This window comes from Nomascus leucogenys, chromosome 9 (genome assembly GCF_006542625.1).
Source record: "Nomascus leucogenys isolate Asia chromosome 9, Asia_NLE_v1, whole genome shotgun sequence".
In the NCBI taxonomy this organism is placed as follows: Eukaryota; Metazoa; Chordata; class Mammalia; order Primates; family Hylobatidae; genus Nomascus; species Nomascus leucogenys.
Window position 1 is genome coordinate 97569317 of NC_044389.1, and position 25389 is coordinate 97594705.

General features: G+C 37.2%; 1 protein-coding gene across 3 annotated transcripts in view; it reads right to left on the reverse strand.

Annotated features, from left to right (window-relative positions):
- Positions 1-3394: 3394 nt before the first annotated feature.
- The window catches only part of STAM (signal transducing adaptor molecule), a 73498-nt gene continuing 51503 nt past the window's right edge, over positions 3395-25389 (reverse strand). For all 3 annotated transcript variants that reach the window (XM_003257686.4, XM_030819237.1, XM_030819239.1), the window contains 8 exons: positions 24438-24630; positions 22780-22874; positions 19364-19452; positions 15141-15228; positions 14338-14392; positions 13614-13767; positions 10402-10577; positions 3395-4821 (listed from right to left, as the gene is read on the reverse strand). In XM_003257686.4, the coding sequence (XP_003257734.1) occupies positions 4584-4821; positions 10402-10577; positions 13614-13767; positions 14338-14392; positions 15141-15228; positions 19364-19452; positions 22780-22874; positions 24438-24630 (1088 nt within the window). In that variant the 3' untranslated portion in view covers positions 3395-4583. The remainder of the gene's footprint in view (positions 4822-10401; positions 10578-13613; positions 13768-14337; positions 14393-15140; positions 15229-19363; positions 19453-22779; positions 22875-24437; positions 24631-25389) is intronic.

The window sequence follows — 25389 nt, forward strand, 5'->3', positions numbered from 1 at the left end:
GTCAGTTCACACAATAAAGTATGTGTGTATATACATATGACCACTCCTATATATATATACACACACACGTGCATATATAAACATACATATACAAGGAGATAAAACAAACGTGGCAAATTTTTAATGATTAGCAAATCTAGATGAATAGTAATTAGATGTTCAGTGTTATCACTCTTCCAATCTTTCTGTAAGTATGAAAATTTCCCAACAATTTTTTTGAGAAAGTACCACTTATAGTAACAGATACTTACTTCAAGGGACCAACTTAGTAACATTCTACATCCCCTGCCTGTTTAATCTTAGCCTCTCAACCAAGTGGTCTCCAAATCAGGTTCATATATCCTAGGGCACAGAGAAAGCAAACCACTAAGATATAGAAAGAAAATATTTAAATTTCTATTAATAACTTTTTATCTCATCCTTTTAAGATTTCTATTTTTTGGTGTGTTTCATAATGTACAATATGCATTAATACAGTAGAACTTGTAAAATATTTGTGAATAAATACATATACATATTTTTAAGGCTACACACTCAAAAAATTTGTTACTCATTGGGGTATCTAATCAGAAAATGTGGATACTACTCTTCTATAAAACAGACATGACTTTTTGTTTTTAAGTCTCTGACCACCAAAAGACCATTAAAATCAGTCCCTTTTGCTTTTATCGAGGGGTTTACTGACTCTTAATAATTTATTATCAGAAATTCTAGGTCTAACAGCAGCAGCAAGAAGACAGTAATGACAGTGGTAAGTGTTAGCAGAAGCCAGGGAATCAGAGAATTGGCAAAGTGCAGTTTGGCCACAAGTTAGCACCAATAAAATGTTCAATTTTCTTCATCAAGGAAATCTAGAATTTTAAATACTGAGATTTAAAGCGTTCTAGAATGTCATAGGGAAGAGCATTTTTGAAGCCTGGAAATCTTCAGAAAAAGATACTATCAAGTACTAAGTAATTTCGAAAGAAGACCATTCTAAGGAAGAATACATATAATACAATGAAGGCAGCTTTGCTTAAAAACGTGGGGGTGTGGGGGGCATGTCAGTCTAAAGAATACAGAAAACAGTCTAGGTACTTGACAAGAACACTTAATGGAATCAGGATTATAAAATAAAAGATAATTGAATATAAGGCCTTTGAGAAATATTAGGTAAGTTTCTTCTATAAATTTTATTCTAAGGGGTACAAGCAGTTAATCCAAAAAAAAAAGAAAAACAAAGGAAAATGATACAAGTGAAAAATTTAAACTATAGCTTTGTTATTAAATATTTTAAAAATGATGTAACAGAAGGCAAGCTATAATTATTAGAACTGGAAAGTAAACCAAGAAAATAGATGACAAAAGAAAATAGTGACTTCAATGTATATTAAACAGATGAAAATTTGAGCAATTATACCAATAAATCTCATTTTGGAAAATAATTTCCATAATTTTTATAGTTGCATAGTTTATCATGTAGGGTGCTAATTTGTCTCATATCAACTTGAAGCTTTGGAAAAAAGATGTCTTCAAACTGAATTATATATATATATCGCATAGGAAAGCTCTATCTATCAGAGAAAAAAGATACTGGTCTATTAAGCATTTTAAATACAAAAACTATGAGGTATAGAAACAAAATGCCAGAAGTACGTGAAAAAAGGAATCTTAGGCACATAAAAAGGTCCCTCGCTGCATAGGGAAGATAGGTAACAGTGAAGGAGAAAGACGGAGTTAGAAGAGGCTGTAAAGTCACATTAGGTATGCATTAGAAATCCTCTTACAGGTTCAGGGCACTGGCATAACATCACAGGCCATGGGCCTGTTGGCTATATATGCTAGATTGTAACTGGATTAGATTTTTTCCATTTACGTGTCACTATTTTACAGAAAACCAACCTCAAATTTTATTTTTTAAAAAAAGAGAAATAAAATTTGCTTCACGGAAGTTTACGTTACAGTTATTTATTCCTCACTCTGTCTCCCAGGCTGGAATGCAGTGGCGTGATCTCCTCTCACTGCAACCTCTGTCTCCCAGGTTCAAGCAATTCTCTCGCCTCAGCCTCCTGAGTAGCTGGGATTACAGGTGCCTGCCACCACGCCCAGCTAATTTTTGTAGTTTTGTAAAGACGGGGTTTCACCATGTTGGTCAGGCTGGTCTTGAACTCCTGACCTCAAACGATCTGCCCGCCATGGCCTCCCAAAGTGCTGGGATTACAGGTGTGAGACACCACGTCTGGCCTATGTTACAGCTAGTTCATTTTACAAATTATTCTATTCTTTCAAAATAAGGACAGTTATTAATGAAAGATTTCTTGAAAGTGCAAGACCTGCAGGTTTCAGAACTTAAAAGTCATTCATGATCCTAACTGGCCCCCTCCTATTTCTACCCTCGTCATGTCATTTGAAAGACAAGCCAGTGCTTCACTTTCATTGGAGTTTTTCCCCCTGGTATTTTCATTTTTAACAACGGGAAGGCATAAACTAATACAGTAAGTTTTAAAGTACTCATCATTTAAACCTTTATAAGCCTAGTAATGTAATAGGTAAAGAAAAATGTATATGGGTTGTAATAAGGGTAGTTTTTTCTATTCACTGTCATTTGACTTTTATAGGGCAAAAATCATACTAGAGACTATGTCATTGATTTTCAGCATGAAAGATATCAAAATTAAAGTGGGAAAATGACACATTTAACATTGGTAAACAGGAATTTATCAAAAGACAAAGAAAAATTGGGGAAAAGTATATCAGTTAAACCATAATACTCAAATTGGAGTGGAAAAGATTATAATCTGATTGATGTTTATCGAAAAGTAACTTATAGTATTTAAAATGTGAAATTTGACTTCAGGGCACGGCAACATATTTTAAACACAGGAAATCACAACACAACACTTGAGCGAAACACTTAAGTTACCCTTAAGTAATCTTACAGGTGACTAATTTCACAGGCTCAGATTTAAAACTACGGCGCTTTAAATCGGAGTCTGTGAAATTAGTCACCCTTAAGATTACTGGCCAAAGATTTAATCTTCTCTCAAAAAGAAAATAAACAAGCTACCTGATTACAACAGTCTAGAAAATCAAAATCAAAATCAAAAATAAATAAATAAATAAAAATAAAATTTTCATTTATAGTAAGAAACCTGTTACATCAATTCATTAAATATGATGTTCACCTCAACTTTTCAGTTGTTTAAATAGTGTTAAAATAATAGTATAGCCCAACCAGCGAAATCATAAATATTTAAGATTACAATGTCAGTGGAAAACATTTTTCGCATGAATTAAAAGAAAAGCATTCATTCGAAAATATTCCCAAGTAAGAAGCCAAAATAATTCCACTAGAATTTTAAAAGGCCAGAAAGAGCAACCCAAAAATCCAGTTTGAAAGATAACAATAAATATATAAACTGTTAAGCAAAGCCAGGAATATAGATTACTTTGAAACATCTACTTATTTCCATTTTAATGAAGAATTAAAGGATACAATGTGTTAAAGACATATTTAAAAGACTAGCAAGGGATTAGACAGACGAATCAAATTTTGTTGATATCCCAAATAATTACAAGAGACTTCGAAAATGTAGTGTAATTCAGGTTTTCTTTCCAGTTTAAAAATTTCTATCCATTGCCTCTATCTTTGGTGTCACTGCCACCAATAAACACAGTATACAGCTTAGAAACCTAATTACTATCTTCAACTAGGAAAAGGTAAACCAGCATCATTTCCTTAAAAATAAGAAATAAAGGACATGATCGTACTTAATCTTGTCTCATGGTCCCACAGTACTCTGAAATGTCATGCCAAAATGTAAAAGTTCAAAGGGGAACATTATCATTTGCTATAATTGCACCAAAAATTTAGCTACTGTACGCTGGTGTGATGACAGCTAGTAGTATGCAGAGGCTACAGAAAGACATGTAGAGATATACATACATATATATATATATATACACATATATATACATATATATGTGTATATATATCTCTCTCTTTAGCTCACAATTAGTAAAAGGTTCAGTTTAATACGAAACTGAAACACACGACAACATAATGCGCCTTCGTGTAAATACGCTACAACTTTGTTTTCTTGCAGTTTAAAAGGATATTATAATTACCTTACATTTACACAAAACATTAAGAAACATGGTAGTTGTTTATGATTAAAATAAAATAGCAATGTAAATTAATTTAACACAGTGTTAAATATATTCACATGATCACCACTGTGATTCAAAATGGCCACTAATGCAGTTACATATCAATATATGTACATAACATTTGCCACAACAGTTTTTGTAAGTTTGATTTTCTGCAGACCAGGTTTACGAGACAAATAGCCTTGTATCAATTCTTTCATATTATGAAAGGAATTAAATGTTGTAAGTAGTTTCATTCCTGGGGGGGGAGGGGGGAAGAACCTCTAAAAAGTCAGTGTAAATTGAGGAGAGTTCTACCTTCTTGAATATTTGAACTTGTTGACCTGGAAAGATTCCTATAAGCTGAGGATAAACACATCTTAAGATAGTAATGAATCTCATAACACTGTCAGTGGCATTTAGCAGGTATCTGCCACCAAGAGGAACACCGGGTCCTATAGCAGAGCCTTCTGAGAATATGGTTGCTGTGGCTGAGGTGGCTGTTGGCTGCCTCCAGGCTGAGGCAGAGTTGATGATGTTAAGTTATAGTTTGGCACCTGGGACATATTAGGTCCTGCATTCTGGTACAGAGTGACATCAGCAGTTGCAGCAGCAGCAGCAGCGGCAGGAGGAGGACTATATACTGGCGCCTGGCTGGGATACGTGTTTCCTTGAATGGAACTGACCATTGTACTGCAGAGGAAGAAAAACACTCAGTTAGATCAATACTGATTTATAGAGCAAGTACAGATAAATGGAAAAGCTATTTATTAAGCATTCATTCATACAGTCAATTCATTTAATAATCTTTTACTAAATATCTATAATGTGCCAAACAAACATTGTTATTTTAGGCATTGTGATATCAGGCATCGCATTAAAAAAATGTGTGTTATTTAAGCATTGTGTAAAAAAAGGTGGTGAGGGGGTTGTGGAAGTAAGTCTATACCACCATGGAGCGTCTGTTCCAGTGGTAGAAAAGGGTAACAAACATATGTATCATGTGTCAAGTGGTTCTAACTGCTAAGAAGAAAAACAAAGCACAATACGGAGGACCAAGAGCAGCTGGGGCAAGGGATTCTAGTTTATGCGAGGGGCCTCTCCAATAAGGCAATTATTTAAGCAAAGATGTGGAAAAAGTAAGCGAGTGAGCCAGATAGATTCCCTAGGAAAGTACATTTCAGGCAAACAGAAAGAAGACTTTGAGGAGAGAAAAAACCCGGCACGTTCAAGGAACAGCAGGAGGCCACGAGTGCTGCGGCAGAGGGGGCCGCAGAGGGGGCCGAGGGGAGAGCAGCTAAGATCACCCGGCAGGACTGGGGTGGTGGGGAGGCGGCTGGAGAACACACAGCACCCGATGGCCACAATAAGGGCTGTGGCTTACACTCTGAGTGAGACAGAAAGACACTGGCTGGTTCTGAGCAGAAGGGTGATAAGATTCCACAGGGTTTAACGGGCTCCCTCTGGACCAGGATAGCTGACTGCAGGCTATTACGATCGACCAGGAGAGAGCCGACCGGCAGCAGAGCCACGGCGGTAATGGCGGAGATCGGAGAAAGGGTCAGAGTCTAGATAGATTTTGAAGATAATGCCTTCAAAATATGATAATGAACAGAAGAGTCCAGAATGCCTGAGGTTTAGAACCGAAAAACTGTTAGAAATAACTGGTAGAGTCGCCATTCACTGATTTTCAGAATGCTATGATGGGACTATAGTAGACTCGGGGGTGGGAAGGGTGTGGGGAAGATCAAAGTAATAATCTTAGATCTGTCAAGTTTGATGTCCAAAAAACAGACAAGCAAAGAGAATGCATAGGCAGTCAGGTATTCAAGCCTGTTGTCCTGCATAGGCAGTCAGCTATTCAAGCCTGCTGTCCTGTAGGGAAGTGCGGAGGAGAAATATGCATCTGGGAATCCTCGGCAGATCCACGGCATTCAGAATCACTGGGCTGCATGAGATCCCCTAGGGAGCGGCTGCAAACAGAGAAAAAGGCAGTCCATCTGCTGAGCACTGGACCTTGAGGTCCAGAAGATAAAGAGGCAAGAGGCAAATGAGACTGAGAAGAAGTGGCAGTGAGGCAGAAGGGAAAAGAGAATGGTCACCGGTAAGTGAAGAAAGCATTTCAGAAAAGAGGAGGGAATCACGGACTGTCAAATGGAGGAAGAGGAGAATGCTGAACCGACCGGGAGTCTGGCAATATGGGCATCACTAGGGTCCTTGACAAGAACAGTCCCAGAGGACTAGTGGAAGGGAAGGCCTCATAACCTCATTTCTCTTATTTCCGTGAAAATACAGAAGCACACGCTCCAACACCACACTGATCAACTCTCTGTAGCTGCACCCCCTCACCTACTGAGCTTGCCCACGGCTCCCACCGCTCCGCTGCCAGTACTCCCGTCTCAAGGCCCTGCACTTGTGCACTGCTCCGATTAGAAAAAGAAAGAAAAAAATCCTTCAAAGGGTTGTCTTTATCCACTGCCTCTACTTCCTGTCTTCCTGTTTCCAACCGAATACATGCGTTTCCACTGTACGACACCAAGTTTGCTATGTGAAGAGAAGTACTAAGATGCTGAGAATTCCCCCTACATTTGGATTAAAAATGTAAAACAAGCGATATAAAAAGCAACTGCCAAATTTTGAAAATATGGCCTATTTCTAAACTTTCCTCCAATATTATTTATAAATCTATTGTTGGTAAATTCAATGCTCTTGTACTCGGCACAAATTCATTATTTGATGGTAATTTATTATAAGAGATGGTAATTTAATGCTACATTTCACCAACTAATGTGGTGACCTAAGGCATTATTTGTCATCACTCCATATGTGTGAGATATAAAGTTGATTAGAAGATGTCAAATTTCATACTGTTATTTACAATGGTATGGGCTATAATATTGCCATAATATAGAGTCTATGTGCTGGGTTCTGGAGTCAGAATGTCTGGTTTAGAATCTTAGCCAAGTGGGACTTTGGATCTGTCTCCAGGTCTCAGCTTCCCCATCTATAAAATGGGGGTAATAGTTTACCAACTTCACAGGTTATTATGAGGAATAAGTTACTTTGTGTAAAGCATATAGCACAGTGCTTGGAACATACTAAATAACCCTTAAATGTTAGCATTATTGTAATCATTCTCAATTTACAGTTCCAGCATCCACTGCCTGGGGCAAAACCACGCAATTCACCAATACTTCTTTCTCTTATCTCTGCGCTACACTATCTCCCAACCATGTCACCCAATGTGTAATTATTTGCTAATCTCCTAAATAACTCTTTCCAATTGATAGCACTGTATCTTGCCAACAAATACTCATCATTTCTTGCCTAATATCCACGGTCTCCCAGCTTCTAATCTTGCCCCTACAAATCCATCTACACTACTGCCATTCAAAGCCCTTTCTGAACTTTTTCATTATCCCTAAGATCGTATCTAGAACAAGCATTCTTCGACCTTGGCAGTGTCTTCAAGTATGTCTCTCACTGCTCCCCCACACGCTTACATCCCTTGGTAAGTGTGCTGCTGGAATGCCGATACGTACCATGCCTTTCACACCTCCCATCTTTGCTCACTCCACGGGTACCATGCCATTCCAAACTGCCGCATCTTTGACATGACAGAACATCTTCCTCACTTTTTTTCTACTGGCTAAGAATAACCCTCTTGGAAAACTTCCTCAAACCCTGAGGCTCCTAAAGCACAAGGCATATATCTTTCTTTATTTATAAACCATGTTGTATAAAATTATATGTTTTTTATGTGTTTGCCCCTACTACTCAGTAAGCACCTTGAAGCTAAAGAAGACTCTCAAGTGTCTAACACAGTGCCTGGCACATGCTAACTGTAGTGAACTAAAATCAGAGACAAATAAATACATAAGCTTCAGTGGTCTCAAAATACTAACAGTAATTGTCACTTATTATCACCTTATAATACTACCATCGCTACAGGTAGCTTTAGAAAACTGTCATCAGTGACACCTTCCCCAACAGTAAGACTGTCCTAGGATGACAGAAGTATGAAAAACAGTGAGCTTTAACACCAAAATTTTATGTAACAAGAGATAGCCTCTCAGAAATATATAAACTGAGGAGTGCTAAAAAACCTGCCTACCAAAAACAACAACAATCCTCACTGACCTTGATTTGCCTCTAGAAAGCTCGAGTCAAATATGGAGGACACCTCTAGTAAGGAGACTTCTAACCCTGGCCCTCGCTCCTTCCGATTTCCTCATCCTACATTTGCTCTACCAGCAATTCCTCATTTCCCCGTTGAAACACACAAACACACATCTGTTTTTATATATCGATAAACAGATATTACACATTGTACCTTTATATATAGATATTTAAATGGTCTCTAAGCCTTTGTGAAGCCTTTGCAAGGAATTTTTTAAAAAATACACCTAACTGGTCTCATATAGCATTTGAAATTGTCATTAACACTAAAATACGTATTTATAAAATATTTACTGAGTTCCTAGCCAGTGTAAAACTGTGTGCTACATAGGATGGCTATAGAGGTGAAAGAGACAGTGCCAGCTCTCAAGATATTGTCTTCAGTGGGTATACAAACAAGTAAAAAGGCAACTACCAGCCAGGAAACAGAAGTACACACACAGTCCTCTGACAGCACACAGGAGGAACAGTGCTGAGAGGTGGAAAAGCAAGGAAGATGTCCCAGTAAAAATGCAGCTAAGCTAACAACTAAAGAATATACGGGAATGAGCCAGGACGAGAGAGCTAAATATTTCAAGAAAATGTTCTTCAAAAGACACCTGTTGAAATAAACATGAGTTCCTTGAGAGGTGACATTAACAGCTACACTCTATGGGTAGGGTTGGGCCCATGCCAGGGATTTCACATCCCGAATGTAGAAGCAGAGTCACTCACAGAGAACAGCAGCAGGGTGCCACAGCGCTACAGAACTTCACTGTTAAAGTAACAGGTTATCTCATTCATAAGGATAATTTCCCAAGGCCCTGACCTTGAAGAATGAGTCTCAAGTAATCTCTAGTAACAAGGAAGGTAGAGCAGCACGTGACATAGTCAAACAGAGGACTAGCAGGGGAAAGGTGGCAGTTCCGGCTAAAACTAAATAGCTGAAGGGTCCTATTAAGTCAGGAACCCTAGTGTCTTCTCAACAATTCCTACCTTCTACCCACTTTGTATCTAGTTGTAAAGCAACATGCTACTCTAAGAACAGCTGCTTATTTTCCATAAGGGTATTCATTTCCACCAGATTTCAACTTAAAAAAAATAATCCTGCAAGAGTGCAAGCTACACTTAACACTTTTTTCTAAGATACCTAACCAACCAGGGAATGCCCTGTTTTCTGACACTAGGCCTTGCCATCATTCCCCTTAAGGTCACTTCGGGATACTAGATCTGACAACCAAATAATGCTTGAAAATCCCCAAGCATCTCTAACATGTAACTCTTTGAGGATGAATAGTGCAAGAGAGGGCAGTACAGGAGCATTCCTGGGCAATCCTGACACTGCTGGAAAGGTTTCTAGTTGTGCCTGTGCTACCTAGAAACTTCTGTTGCCAGCTAGAATATCGTAACTTCTAGAATACATGTTGGTAAACTCTTAAAAGCCTATCCTTTATTTGCTTCAAGGAAAAGATTTCAGCTTAGAGTCCCATTAAAGCAGAAAAAAACACATAATAATCATTTAACTACATGACAGAGAGCACTGTAAGTAAATGGCAAAGTAAATGGGCCTCTGTCATCACATATTCAGCCATCTGCCTCCTGAGAAACAAGGGTGCTTATCTTCTTGTATCTTCTTGTTTCAAATAGGGTACCTTGCTATAATATAAACTAAGTTCCAAAACAGGGCAAAAATAAGAAAATATTTGTCTTAAAGAGACAGCTCAGAACTATATATTTTAAAATAACAGAATTTAGATTTTATACAAAATGTGTGGGAAAATGACAAATTATAGTCACTAAACGTAAATTTCATTAAAGACATTATCAAATATCATAGATGCAAATAAAAACAATAAAAACTTATGGTAAGAGTAGTAGTAAAAATATAGGGCTGAAACCAGATTACATGAGTTGAGCGAGTCGGGGGCAGAGGACCGGCTTGCTGGCTGGTACTGGAATACCACAGAGGCTCCACCACTCATTAGCGCGAATGGTCCAGCCGCATGACGCTGACCACAGATATTTATTAGCCAGATTTTATAGTTATAGATAACTGGGAGCACTTAAACAGCTGTAACAGCATTAAGTCCAAACAAGAATCAATAGTAAAATTACTTTGGGTAAGCGGCCGGAGTCTGCTGACTAGGAAGGGCTGGGTTTGCAGACGGCGGGACCACTGCCTGGCTGAGAGAAGACAGCTGCTCCGGCGGAAGACTGTAGCTCTGGAGGTGGCTCATCTGCGCGTTCCCTGCAACCAGGTAGGCACCACTTGGAGGAGGCCCTGCATACACCTGGGACGGTTAAAGAGAAATCATATTCAATTCTAAAATTTTAATAAGCATACTGAACTTTCTCTGTAGAGGTATTCAGTTACAAAAACAAGAAAAATTACCACTCTGGAATCCTTTTTTCTAAGTTATTTCTGTCAACAGGCATTTTGAAAAACACTTTTCAATGAAATAGGCTGTTGATGGTTTTCATTTTTAGTTAAACATATGCTAAACTCATGTTATCTCCATACTGAAGCATTAAAGAAACTTACCCTGAAACTTTATACTAATCTCCCCTTACATTAAATATATTTTAATATTCTGCATGTTGGTATTTTTTAAGGAATCCCAAAGGATATTTAGAAAGTGTATTTGAACTCACTGTTTTGTAGCCATAGACTGCAATGGATACAAGTCACAATTCCTAAACTGCAGTTTACTGAACAATAGAGCAAGCTAACTTTCTAAAGCAGGGGTCAGAAAACTTTTTTGTAAAGGACCTGACAGTAAATATTTTAAGTTTTGTGGACCACGTAGTCTCTGACACAACTACTCGGCTCTGTCAGTAAATCAGAGTGGCTGTGTTCTGATAAAAGTTTATTTAAAGCCGCCGGGCGTGGTGGCTCATGCCTGTAATCCCAGCACTTTGGGAGGCCGAGGCGGGCAGATCACGAGGTCAGGAGATCGAGACCATCCTGGCTAACACAGTGAAACCCCATCTCTATTAAAAATACAACAAATTAGCTGGGTGTGGTGGCGGGCACCTGCAGTCCCAGCTACTCGGGAGGCTGAGGCAGGAGAATGACGTGAACCCAGGAGGCAGAGCTGGCAGTGAGCCGAGATCGCGCCACTGCACTCCAGCCTGGGTGAAAGGGCAAGACTCTGTCTCAAAAAGAAAGTTTATTAAAAAAAAACAAAACATGCAACAGGCTGGATTTGTCTACTTCTGTATTTAAAAATGCATTTTTAATCTAAAGAGATTGAAGTCTTAACTACCCAAAGTCTAAAACACACAATGTCCTAATTTTCTGCGGTATTCATTAGATCCTTCCATTTAGCACTTCTGTTAAACAACAGACCCACACATGGATCCAAAGGGTCTTCATTATAAACACAGCTATACCAGTCCTCATAACTGTATTCTGTCATTCTTAGAAAATTGAACATGAAGGTTTTTTGCTTCTTTGTCTCAAACTGGTGATCAAGACTCTAAAGCAGGTGCCCTCTAGCCCCAAGTTTCTTGGGCCTAGCTGTTCATCTACAGGGTGCTGGCCCCTCAATTCTGCTAAACGTTAATCTGAACACAGTCCGTGCCCACTCTGCATGGAAAAAATGGAGTATTTGGCTAGTTTTATTTTTATTTATTATTATTATTTTTTATTATTATTGCTATTATTTTTGAGATGGAGTCTTGCTCTGTCGCCCAGGCTGGAGTGCAATGGCAGGATCTCAGCTCACTGCAACCTCCGCCTCCCGGGTTCATGCCATTCTCCTGCCTCAGCCTCCCAAGTAGCTGGGACTACAGGCACCCACCACCACTCCAGGCTAATTTTTTTTGTACTTTGAGCAGAGATAGAGTTTCACCGTGTTAGCCAGGATGGTCTCCATCTCCTGACCTCGTGATCCACCCACCTCAGCCTCCCAAAGTGCTGGGATTACAGGTGTGAGCCACTGCACCCGGCCAGTATCTGGCTAGTTATTCCCTGTAACCTCACCTCACCGTGATGAGTTTGTGAAAAGGGGGCCCTTGAAATAGTTGCTTGGGGTGAAAAGACAGCAAAGGGCTCTACACTGTATTGCATGCATTCTCATGTAAAGGAGGGAAAATTCCAGATTAAAGCAGTTTTTAAATTATGGAAATATATTTTGTTGGTTTGTAATAATAAAAACAGGTTTTTACCTCATTTTTTTTTCACTGCATTTAAGTTTTCCTTTTAAGGATAACTAGAAGTTCATTAGATGTTTAAGAGAGTTTTCTGAGCTCTAAAGCATTTTGTGTTTTTTACGAAACTACTTTACTGAGATATGTCTGACCTGCAAAAGGCTATACATATTGAGTGTACACAACTTGATGAAGAACTAAGGTTCTTAAGCAAATAATTACATATGCGCTTTTAAAATATGGGCCTCGGCCGGGCACGATGGCTCAGGCCTGTAATCCCAGCACTTTGGGAGGCTGAGGCGGGTGGATCATGAGGTCAGGAGATCAAGGCCATCCTGGCTAACACGGTGAAACCCCGTCTCTACTAAAAATACAAAAAAAATTAGCCTGGCGTGGTGATGGGCACCTGTAGTCCCAGCTACTTGGGAGGCTGAGGCAGGAGAATGGCGAGAACCCGGAAGGCGGAGCTTGCAGTGAGCCGAGATTGCAGCACTGCACTCCAGCCTGGGCAACAGAGTGAGACTCCGCCTCAAAAAAAAAAAAGGGGAGGGGGCCTCAACCCTGAGGATTCTAATTCAATAGGTCTGGAGTGGGACGGATATATCTGTAATTTGTTTAAAAAGCGTGATGGCTGATTCTGCTGCATACCCCTGTATAAAAGCAATTTCCTTTAAACAACAACAACAAAAAACTATTAGTATAATTAGTATATTATATACTGTAATTGCCAAGTAAAAAAATTCTGCTAAACTTTATTTTAATTCTAAACATTAGTTTTAGAAAGTTTCAAATAGCTATTCCAAATAATCTCAAATGCATTTGAGAATTTCTTTCTTTATTTATGTATTTTAGAGACAGGGTGTCGCTGTTGCCCAGGCTAGAGTGCAGTGGTGTGAACATGGCTCACTGCAGCCTCGACCTTCTGGGCTCAAGCTATCCTCCCACCTCAGTCTTTCAAGAGCAGGGACCAAGGAACATGCCCCAGCCTGGCTAATTTTTTTTTTTTTTTTGGTAGAGACAGGGTCTCACTATGTTGCCCAGGCTGGTCTTAAAACTCCTGGTCTCAAGCAATCCTCTTACCTTGGCCTCCCAAATTGCTGAGATTACAGGCGTGAGCTACCACACCTGACTGTGCATTTGAGAATTTAAAACAACATGGGCTTCTAAAAGCTTACCTGAGAACCAGAAACACCAGACGACTGCATATAATACGGCTGATTCTGTAACTTTGCATACATGGAATACATCGGATCTTCGTTCATTAACTTGGTATATAAGGAAAGGGCCTCCATCACTTTCACATTAAGTTCTGAGAGTTCTGAATGTTTTCTGAAAATGACACAATAATTTGAAGCATAGCTCTTACTAAAATGATATAATGTTCTAAATAATGATACATCAAAATGTCAAAAATAGCAAAAAGTAGTACTAGTAGGCATTATTAAAAATTTCACTTATAACAAAAATATCCTGCATTTTAGCCCTGAAGCAACTCAAACTGTTTGTAAGGTTTACGTGCTGTGCTGAGGGAACTCCAGTTTATTGGACCTGACTGTACCAGAAATATCTTGGTTTCCCTAGTTACTAACATATGGGTCATTTGTGAGCTCTGATAATGCCACTTCAGCAAAAAGGATTACACAGCTAGCCCTTGTTTTTAAAAAGACCTATCTATGCTGGTCCTTTTGACTATATTGTAAAGGTCAATCAAATCCTCACTTTAAAAAAAAAGGACAAATGAGTCTAATTCTCCACATCTAGCACAAGACACGTGAATGAGAGTTGGTTCCTCCACAGTATTTTTTTTTTTTTAAAAGGCAGTTATAGCCCACTTTGCAGTTTATAGTGATAGCTTCAGGAAAGAAGGTACACAACATAAATGCACCCATTTTCTTTTACCTATCAATATCTTCCAGCTTTTCATCAATGAGAGGTCCCATCTGGTGACACATTGCTAAAATGACAAGATGTGAAGAAATATAAGAAAGTACAAGAAAAAAAATGTGAACCTTTGATAGATATTTGTATACTTTAAGGAATAAAAGATTTAATTTGGAGTAATAAAAATATACATTCGTTAACCTTAGTCTACAGAAACCAAAATTGATTTTCTTAAAGTTATAATGGTGACAACTTAATCTAAAATATTAATCTCGAAATCTTAAAGTGCCATTTTTCATTTTACCAGATTCTAAAATGTTGAACAGAACACTTAGTTTGGATAGAAAATCACAAGAATTCAAATTCTGGCTGGGCGCGGTGGCTCACGCCTGTAATCCCAGCACTTTGGGAGGCTGAGGCAGGCAGATCACGAGGTCAGGAGATCGAGACCATGGTGAAATCCCATCTCTACTAAAAATACAAAAAATTAGCCGGGTGAGGTGGCGGGCACCTGTAGTCCCAGCTACTCGGAGAGGCTGAGGCAGGAAAATGGCGTGAACCCGGGAGGCGGAGCTTGCAGTGAGCCGAGATAGCGCCACTGCACTCCAGCCTGGGCAACAGAGCGAGACTCTGTCTCAAAAAAAAAAAAAAGAATTCAAATTCTACCCAAGATTTCAACTGCGTATGAGAGTGAGCCTGGGTCAAGGAGAAATGAGAAATGTTCCATTTTTAATATTATCCTCAAAACCCATTCTTTAACAGGACACCAGTTATTAACCTCTAATTATTCTTTATTTGCAAGGTAAATAGAAAAGTTTTACCTTCAAGATGAAGTAGCTCTGGTAGGTCTGGCTGATCATCACTGGGGTCTGTACTTTGCAGCATCTGTAGCAACTGGTCCATTTTATCCTACAGGAATGAAGTAGTTAATATAAAAAGCTACCAACCTTTATGCAACTTTATGTTTTCACTTTATTAACTAGACAAACTTTTGAAATTCATAGTTATGGAGACTCCAATTTTGCTTTTATGTTTTCAGTGTCCCATGTATTTATTCTCTCTAGTATTGCATGAAGTCAGAGCCTTGAAAGTGCTTCCTATATATTTTTGAGACTGCTCAGGAGGCTGAGGTGGGAGAATCACTTGAGCCCAGGAGGTCAACGCTGCAGTGAGCTATGATCTCGCCACTGCACTTCAGTCTGGACAACAGCGCAAGACCCCGTTTAAATAAATAAATCAACCAACCAATCAACTGCTAACAGAGATTCTCTTAAGCGAGAAGAAATCAAGCCACATTTAAACCTACAATGCGTGAGTTCTTCCACCTCTTATGTCAGGCTAGAGGATTTTGCTTTGTTTCGAAGCAGCTTTAGCTTAGCCATGCCAACAAGTGTACTATCCATCTCAAGATGGCATTGCTTATGACTAACAACTTGTCATTCCTTCTTGCCCATGGTGAATACAGCAGCTGTTTCAGTAAGGCAGAGCTCAGCTGTATCACAGCTGCTCTTCTAAGTGGGACTCTTAGGGTTTATTCTACATTTTCTTTCTACCAGTGTTTCAGTTAGTCCTAAAAGGAAGGAGGAAGACTAGTGGTTTCTCTATTTTCCTATGTGGGAAAGGCTGGAAGGTACCTCAAACCAGTGACACAGATCTATTTCAGAATCTTTTGTTATACAGACCAACGGAATGAATGAAAGCATCATCACATACACACGTCTACACGATATATAAGTATATATGTATTTATGTTTTTTAAAAAATCCAAACAGATCTACTCTACCATGACTACTACTAAAATAATTACAAACCTTTCTCCATGCATGGTTTTTACATGGTTATGCTACTATATACAGGTACGTAGGGCAAATAAAGACTAATTCTAAGCAAAGTAATTATTTAAAATTTAAAAACTACGTTCTGTGTAAAAGGAAAATAGCTTGAGAAACGAATTAATCATCAGAGAGTGAAAGTGACATATGTATGCTAAAAAAAAACTCTTCCCAAGTCAAAATAATTCTGTTTTTTTTTGAAATGGATACCAATTTTCAATGTAAATTATTCACAATTTTCATTTTAAGCAGTCTTAAAAAACAAAAGCACATGTCAAGAAAGTTTGCGTACCACACACAAAAAAAGGTCAAATGAAAGTGAGAGTCCATTAACATGCAGATGGTTTCCGGTTTGTTTGCTTACAGAATACTATATAATATTTAAAATTACTTAGTGTCAAGGAAGTAGGGTTTCTAGATAGATGACTAGTCTGCTTCTGCAAGTATTTTCTTTTTCTTCCTTTTTTTTTTTTTTTGAGATGGAGTCTTCCTCTGTCTCCCAGGCTGGAGTGCAGGGAGTGCAGTGGCATGATCTTGGCTCACTACGACCCTCCACCTCCCAGATTCAAGCAATTCTCCTGCCTCAGCCTCCCAAGTAGCTACGATTACAAGTGCGCACCACCATGTCCAGCGAATCTTTGTATTTTTAGTAGAGACGGGGTTTCACCATGTTGGCCAGGATGGTCTCCATCTCCTGACCTCGTGATCTGCCCGCCTCGGCCTCCCGAACTGCTGGGATTACAGGCGAGAGCCACTGCGCCCGGCCAGCATTTTCTTATATCATGCAATCAGCCAAACATCACTTCTCCTAGCCCAGGTGGATTCCTTACCCTTAGCACAGTCTTCCACAGTGTTTCACTCTTCAAATTTTGTTTCTGCCTCCCATAAAAGATTGCTAAAAGCCCATAAACCCCTTTACATATTTCAAAGATAACATCTCATTTCTCATACGTTTAAAATGTTACAAAGGATAAGATTTCCAGGACATTAAGTGTTCACATTTTAAAATAAAAGAGTCAAAAATTCCGTTAAATATAGCCAAAGGAATTTAAACACCAGAGCAATCTGCACTCACCATTACCATTCAAACAAAGTCTCTGTCACATATTTCAAATTGTTTTTCTCCTTGAACTTATCATATTTCCACTCAATTTCCCCTCCAAAATTTTATCCGAATATACTTGAAAGTTTTCTACTGATGACCATATGGGATTTCTTTGCACTAAAAGTATGTAAACTGATAATACTCTCAGTGTTAGATTCATTCATATGTATAAGGTAATGATTATTATTATTAATATATAAAGGGTCAAAACAACATTAACTATATTTCAAGTTTTGAAAAGTAAAATGAGCCAGGATTCAGCACTAGTTCTATTCCTATTTTTCGTTTTTATAGCTGAAAGTGAGGAGAAATTTTGTTCATATAATCAAGCTATTATAGCAATTTCATTAAGTTCTTTCGGTATCTTCTGAAAGATGGAATGGAATGATAGTGGTCTGTCATTAAAAATTATTTTTAATGATCTACTAGCTGAAAATTCATTTTGGTCCTATTTTTTAAAAACAAAAAATATGGAACCATCTCAGCTGTGTTAACTAGTCATTAGAGCCATTACTTTCTTAATACCAAAACCAATATATGGAATCATCCCTGGTATTTCTTATACTCTGAGGCAATGTACCACGGTAATCTTCACTACAGGCAAGCGGTAAGCCTTTCTTCCATAAAGTGGGAGAGAAGAATTGAAAAGGGAGAGGACGGGGGTAAAAATGAAAAATGGTAGGAGAGAATGCTCTTGGGCAGATCAGTTTAGGAAAGAATGCTATGGTAACTGAGGATCTGAAAAGATTCTCTTTAAATTATCTACACCAGGGGCCAAGCAAACTTTTTCTGTAATGGCCAGCCAGTAAATACTTCAGGCTTTGCTGGCCACATGATCTCTGTTGCTACTACTCAATTCTTCCACTGCAGCACAAAAGCAGCCAAACAATATATACACAAATTTATCTGTGTTCCAGTAAACAGGCAACAGGCTAAATTTGGCCTGAGAGTTTGCCGACTCCTGATCTATATACAATGTGACACTTAAAAAATCCTTAATGGTTTGCTAGGTGCATAATTTAATGTATTATTAAGTTAACTCAACAGTTATGTTAATGTTATTTTTAAAACAAGGCAATAAGTTTGAGTAGAAAAAGACAACCACAAACATACTTTTTATTTTTTCACAAACATGCTTAAAGATGAAAAAGATAGCCAGTTTTAATCTTTTCTTTACATGCAGTAACAGCAGATATTTCTATAAAACTTAACTAAATAGGAATGATTAACTTAATCCAATAAATCTCAAATTTAAATCCCAGTAATACCAATTTGGATACCACTATGTGGCTCCAAAAAGTGTGGTGTGTCACCAAGTTGATATTACATTTTTGAGCATAATTACTAAAAATATACTTTGTTTCAGGTGTGACAATGACATATGAAGACATTTAATATAAAATTAGCATAAGCTTTTCCTCAAATACTAGAATGTGTTCAATACAAGGAGGAACCATGAATCATCTCCAATGATATTCAATATACTAGCACTGCTTTTATGCAGTGATTTATGTAGAAGTAATTTAATGACAATTTTATTTTTACAACAGTAATTTATTTGTTTCACTAGACAGTCAATGAGTGTCCCTTCCTCAGTAATGTGCAAACAATCTTAATATCCTTGTTGAGTATGCCGGGAAACAGGAGTTCTCGCATGATATGAATAGGAGTGTAAAAACCTGTTGTGCTCAACAATTTGACAGTATCTATTAACATGGAAAACACACAAATCCTTCAACTTGATAGTTTCACTCCTGAATATCTACCCTAAAGAAACACAAAGATACATGTTCAAAAACAAAAATCTCACTACAACACTGTAAAAACTGTAAACAACCTAGGAATTCAACAATAGATTAAATAAATCATGGTAAGGCCACTCTACAGAATATTCAGCAGGAATTTAAAATAATGAGGCTCTGGCACGGCAAACAAAGGACTGGAGAGGAAGTTTCAAAAACAACCTGCATCGTCTATATTGCTTGAATTTTTATAAAAAAATACAAAAATTTTTACAACAAAAAAACTCAATCAATTTTTTCTTAAAGCAAAACCATTTAAATTTCAATACAAAGTACCAACTCCTATCACCATGGAAACCACTTACTTCATCAATAAAGGCTGGTTCCGGCTCTGGTTCTATTGTCTCTACCTGAACATCATCACTAAATTGTACCGTCTTCTTCTCTGTTTTAACTGTAAGATATGTAAAAGTTATCTTTTTTTTATAATACATTTAAAATTCTACTTTAAAGCACTTTAACCTCCAAGAGGGATTTGGGGATTTTTCTTATATTCCCAGCAAGCTAAAAGGCGCAGTTTAAGAAATAACTGAGTTGCAGATTTTGGCAGTAATAACAGAACATTACTTTATGAAATTGGATTTCTTAATTTTCTCTTGTAAACATTTTCCATTTTCCATAAAAAGAGATTTCACTAATAATAAGAGTTGTATTTCTGAAAAAAGGTTAATCACCTACTACACATCAGAGTTTAGTAAGCTGGAGGACAAAAGCAAAGTTTTACAATGGCCTAAGTGAATTCTGCACTTTAAAATAAACTCTCTTTTTAAATTACCAATCCTTCAAGAAAAAATTTCATTTGGTAGAAAAAAAAATCTGGTTTGATAAAAAATCCACACTACTCCAATGTAATGAATGGGAAAATCAGCTATATATTATCTGGCATGCCACTTAGGCGTTTAGAGAATGACATCCATGCCAGTGGAGAACTTTACAAGTGGCCTTGGCAGGGATCTCAGTCTTCCAACAAATCAGCCTATATTTTCTAGTTATATAATATTATCATTTGACATTAAAAAGTGGTCATTGAGGGATCAACAATTCATTGGCCAGAAGCACATATTTCTCCTACTCACCAAAGCAATCTTTAAAAACAATTTAACATAACAGTAGCTACATAACAACCTCCAAATACTACCGAAAGGCATATACGACTCTACTAAACAAACTTCCTTTCTATATTTTTAATTCTTACATCAATGTGGTCAATCAATTCATAAAAATATTAAGAATCATGATGGAAAGGAAGATAGGAGGGGGCAATTTAAGGAAGGGAAATAATGTTTATTAAACTATTGAATATGCTTGATGGAATATTACATTTCCTCCAATGAATCTCCAAAACAATCTTATGAGATATGCCCTTTTTATAAATAACGTAGTTTGGAAAGATTAAAAACTCTTATAAAAGAGAAAGCTAATAAATGACAAAGCCTGGATTTGAATGCCAATCTATCTTGCTCTACTAGCCCATACTACTGAAATCTGGCCTGTGCCGGTGATTTTACCCCGAGAACATGAAGTCCAATCACTTGGGTACTGTGTTGTGTGCTTCTGTATAACACAGAAATAGCTTAATTTCCAACCTAAGAAATATAATCATTCCATTCAAGTCACCAAAAGCAAAATTCTACAGCTGATTCATTTTCCTATAAAGGAAAAGAAACATCTGCTGCAGACATTTTGCTTTTTCTATCTTGAGCTATTACAAGTAGAAAGCTGGGACAGCACTGCATTGGCCATTACCCATAAGAAAACACATGGCAGACTTCATACTCTAACAGCTCTTGACACACAAGTTTGCAGCCCCTTTTCTCATAGGAACTAATACTATGTGTGTGTAAAAAAATATATTATTTATATACAATATATAACAAAGGGATTTCACAATATTTTACTGTATCTCCAAACCAAAAGCAAGCTAAATAGGGCAGCTATTTCTCTTTGACAGGCTAAGTGAAATAGACTTCTATTTCCTCAAAAGAATGATGCTCTGGGGATCATGCTAGCACCTGCTCTCCACGCTTGAGAACTACAACCCCATTACATAGGCTCTGATGCTTCAGTTTCTCTTTTAGATCGTCCAGAGTGAAAAATATGAGAAAAACTAGAAAACTCATATTGAAGCTGCATTGCTATATGACTAAAAAAAAAAAAAAAGATGAAATGGCTCCAGGATCTACATGAGATCCTTGACCTTATCTTGAACAGAACTCCAAGCAATTCTATCCTCTCCAGGAACTGATTCAGGACAAAAAAAAAAAAAAAGTCCAAAAACAAACAAAACATCATTACCAGCCCAGGTTATTAAAAAGTCAGCACACTATGCAATGCCATTTAAACAAGGTTGACATGTTTTTGAATTCTCACAGACATAGAAAACATCATTGAAAGACTGGGTCTCACTAATCTGTCTCTATAAAAATGACACCAGACACCCTGGCAATAACTATGACAGCGCATCATTTTCTTAAAGATCTGTAATTTCTGGTTTGCTGTTCAAGCCTTCTCTTGAAAGAGAAGTGAAGTATCTCTTTATTATTAACATATATATTTCTGTATCATTTATTCTATAAATACATAGTGTGTATTATAAGATTCACTATTAGGAGCTGCTGGAAATAAAAAGATGACCAGGACAAAGATTTTTTTTCTAAAAATTCTTATAAACTAAAAAACACCTAAGCATCTTGTGGTTTGTAATTTTCTTTGATCCCTTCTATCTAGCATTAAAAAACGATAATGAGATATTTTGCCAAATAACTGTAGCATATCAACCTATATACATAAGCTCCTTAAAAATTTTAAACATTTTATTACAAACACAAATTTTTCTAGATTTGAATATATTTTTCTGTCTTCCTAAATAGAGGGGAGATTATGACTTAAACTTTGCTTGATGACTAAACTCATCATTATGAAGATTCATTAAAGCACAATATTATGTAGAAATATAGTAAACTGTCTCTCACTACTTAGACCGACTATGTAGCTATGTCTCCTGAAACTGTTAAGCCTGCCACTAGTATCACTTTTTCTCCACGGCCCCACTTTCTAGTTTATTATCCTACTCAGCAGGTTTGTAAATCAAACAAAAAACTTTTATATGATTAGTAAAAATGGCTCCTTCTGAATATCTGACATGTTGCTTGGAGACCACTGCTTTCAAGTCTGAGACTACACACTAGAGAAATGGTCCCAACCTTTGAAAAGGAAAAATCATTCCTGAGGTTATACTGTACTTGTCACACTGTAATCAACTGATAAGAAAAATATGTAATGTATAAATTCTGTAAGACTCCTTAATGAATTTGCATTTTAACAATGACCTCTACATAGATACATATGAAAAACAAAAGTCAGGCCAGGTGCAATGGCTCACGCCTGTAATCCCACCACTTTGGGAGACTGAGGTGGGTGGATCACCTGAGGTCAGGAGTTCAAGACCAGCCTGGCCAACATGGTGAAACCCTGTCTCTACTAAAAATACATACACATACAAAAATAGCTGGACGTGGCGGCGGGTGCCTGTAATCCCAGCTACTCAGGAGGCTGAGGCAGGAGAATCACCTGAACCCAGGAGGCGGAGGTTGCAATGATCCGAGCTCGCACCATTGCACTCCAGCCTGGGCAACACTGCTCTAAAAAGTTCAGTTAACTCAACTTCCATTAAGAAAAGGATTAGAAAACATCATTTATTGGCAGGCTGGAAAATACTTACTCATTTCTGGTTCAGCAGTGAGATCTGCAGTCACAAAATTAGAAGGAAATAACCCTATGCCTTGATGGGTTTCACCTTTCCACCAGTTAGGATCACTATGACAAACAAAAAACAATGCTTTACCATAACAAATGTATTTATTTCTGTAAATCTTTATCTTTTGTAGTATTTAACTTACACTACTACAAAATTTGAATCTCACAATAACCCACTGAAAAAGCCAATGAATCTTCCTTTATTACAAAAGAAGAAGAAGCCTCAGAAAAGGTAAGAAGCTATTAAACACACGGTTGCTTATCTTTTTGACTGCCAATGCATGCTTTGCAGTTATGGACTCTCTCCCAAAAAAATAGGCACCCATACGAAGAAATTGTCAGCTTCAGGTGGTTCACAGGTTCCAGAGTAAGAAGTCTTTGTAATGAGCTATAAAAACAGGCCCTTACTTTCAGTCTCCATTCCTAAATCATTGCTCTTTCTAGTACACAGGAGCAAGGTTTTTTCTTTTCTCCCAGCAGAACAAATATGAAAGATGACACTGTTCACAGCACACAACATTTGCAAAGAGTACACTCCTAGGTGTAAACTCTGGTATATGGAAAGCTAGCAAGCACTCAATACATGTTTTTGAAAGAACAGGTGTAAGGTTTTGTGCAATTTCCAGCTAACCAGCTCAAACTTTATTTTCTTCCATTAAAAAAAAAAAAAATGTTAAAATATGTCGGAATGTTTGTGTCTTCCCAAAATTCACAGGTTGAAATCCTAACCCCCAAAGCAATGGTATCAGAAGGTGGGGCCTTTGGAAAGCAATTAAGTCATGAATGAGATTAGCGACCTTATAAAAGAGACCCCAGAGAGCTCATTTGCCCCTGCTGCCATGGGAGGACACAGCAAAAAGACAGCCTTCTACAAACCAGAAAGTGGGCCTTCAACACACAGTCAATATGTTGGGTCCTTGACCACGGACTTACACTCCAGAACTGTGAGAAATAAATTCCTGTTGTTTATAAACCAGTTAGTCTATGGTAGTTTGTTACAGCAGCCCAAATGGACTAAGGCAGTAAGAGAGACACTACAGGAAGAACTTTAAATCAATTTGAACTGATTTTTAAAAAACACCTGCAAATTTTAATACTTCATTATCAGTAACAAGCATCAGTAACAATTCATTTTCAAGTGAAACATCACAAAGCTATAGTAAAAAAAAAAAACTGATACACTGTATCACCTCCTGAATAAATGTGTAATTCCACATAAAATAAATTTGTTCCATATGGATATACTGTTCTGTGTAAAAAAAACTCAATAGATTATATATTTCTTACAAATTCCATTAAGTACATATACATACTCAGTGTTTTTCTAAAACTGTAACTTTTTAAATAATCTAACAATCTATATTATTAGGTGGAACCAAAAATGAATAGATTAAACTAGGCCTCCAAAACAAATTATAAACTAAGTAATAAATAAGAAAAAAATTAAACAACAAAATAAGAATCCACCCAGTATAACACAAGCAAATCAGCCAACTGTCATACAGAGAAGCATCTGGGTCAATATTTATTATTGTATTTGGTAACTGCAATCAACAGGAATAATATGAAACACAGAAGCCATACATACTTTCATACAAATTTTAAATGTAATATTAACATTACCTGTCATCAAGAACTGTAATAATTTCTCCAGCTTTAAAAGTAAGTTCATTATCTTCAGCAGCTTCAAAGTCATATATAGCACGAACTTTTCGGCCTTCATGTTGGTGGTTAGTTAAGAGATTGGATGTGCTTGGATACAAAGTGGAAAGGGTGGTTGACTGCTGCCTTTGTTCCTTGAGAGACAACTCAATGGCTAGAAAACAATGAGTTTTAAAGACCCAAAATGTTATTATATCCAACAATCCGAAGAAGTAGAAAAAGACATCAAGATAAAAGGTATTCTTCCTTCAATAGTATAGTTAGAAACTAGAACATATCCTGATATACTGAACAAAAATCATTTTGTCAGTTTCATTCATTCATTCACAACTGAAAGTTTAAAAATAAATTAACAAAATTGGAACAGCATAACTCCTATTTTTACTGAACAAATATAATGTAAATTATTCTGGGTAATAAAAAATACAAACTCTTAGATCTACTTTTGTTTTTTAGCTGCAGATATTTTCCTTGACCTTTTTTTCAAAATAATCATCAAAATTGCCTGGAAAGTCAAGAACATCAAGCTTCACTGCAGACTTACTAAATCAAAGCCTTAAAGGCAATCTTGGAGAATCCAGATTTTATTGCTCCAAGGGTAATTCTTATCAGTCTAAAGACTCAACCTAACAAATCCTCCAAAACAGATCTCAAATGTGTCTCTATCTCCACCACTACTTCCCAAGTGCAGACCATCACCATATGTCACTCAGACTTTGAAATGTAATATCAGTACATTGATTATCCTGCTTTCAATTCAACCCAGAACCCTTTCTGCTCTTCCGCTCTTGTTTTAGAGTAATAAAAGAACCAATACGAAAACAAAACTTCAAAGCTACTAAAAGTCAATACAGAAAACTATCTTTTAGGATGTTGAGGTAGGGAACAATATTTTTTTAAAGCCATTAAAAAG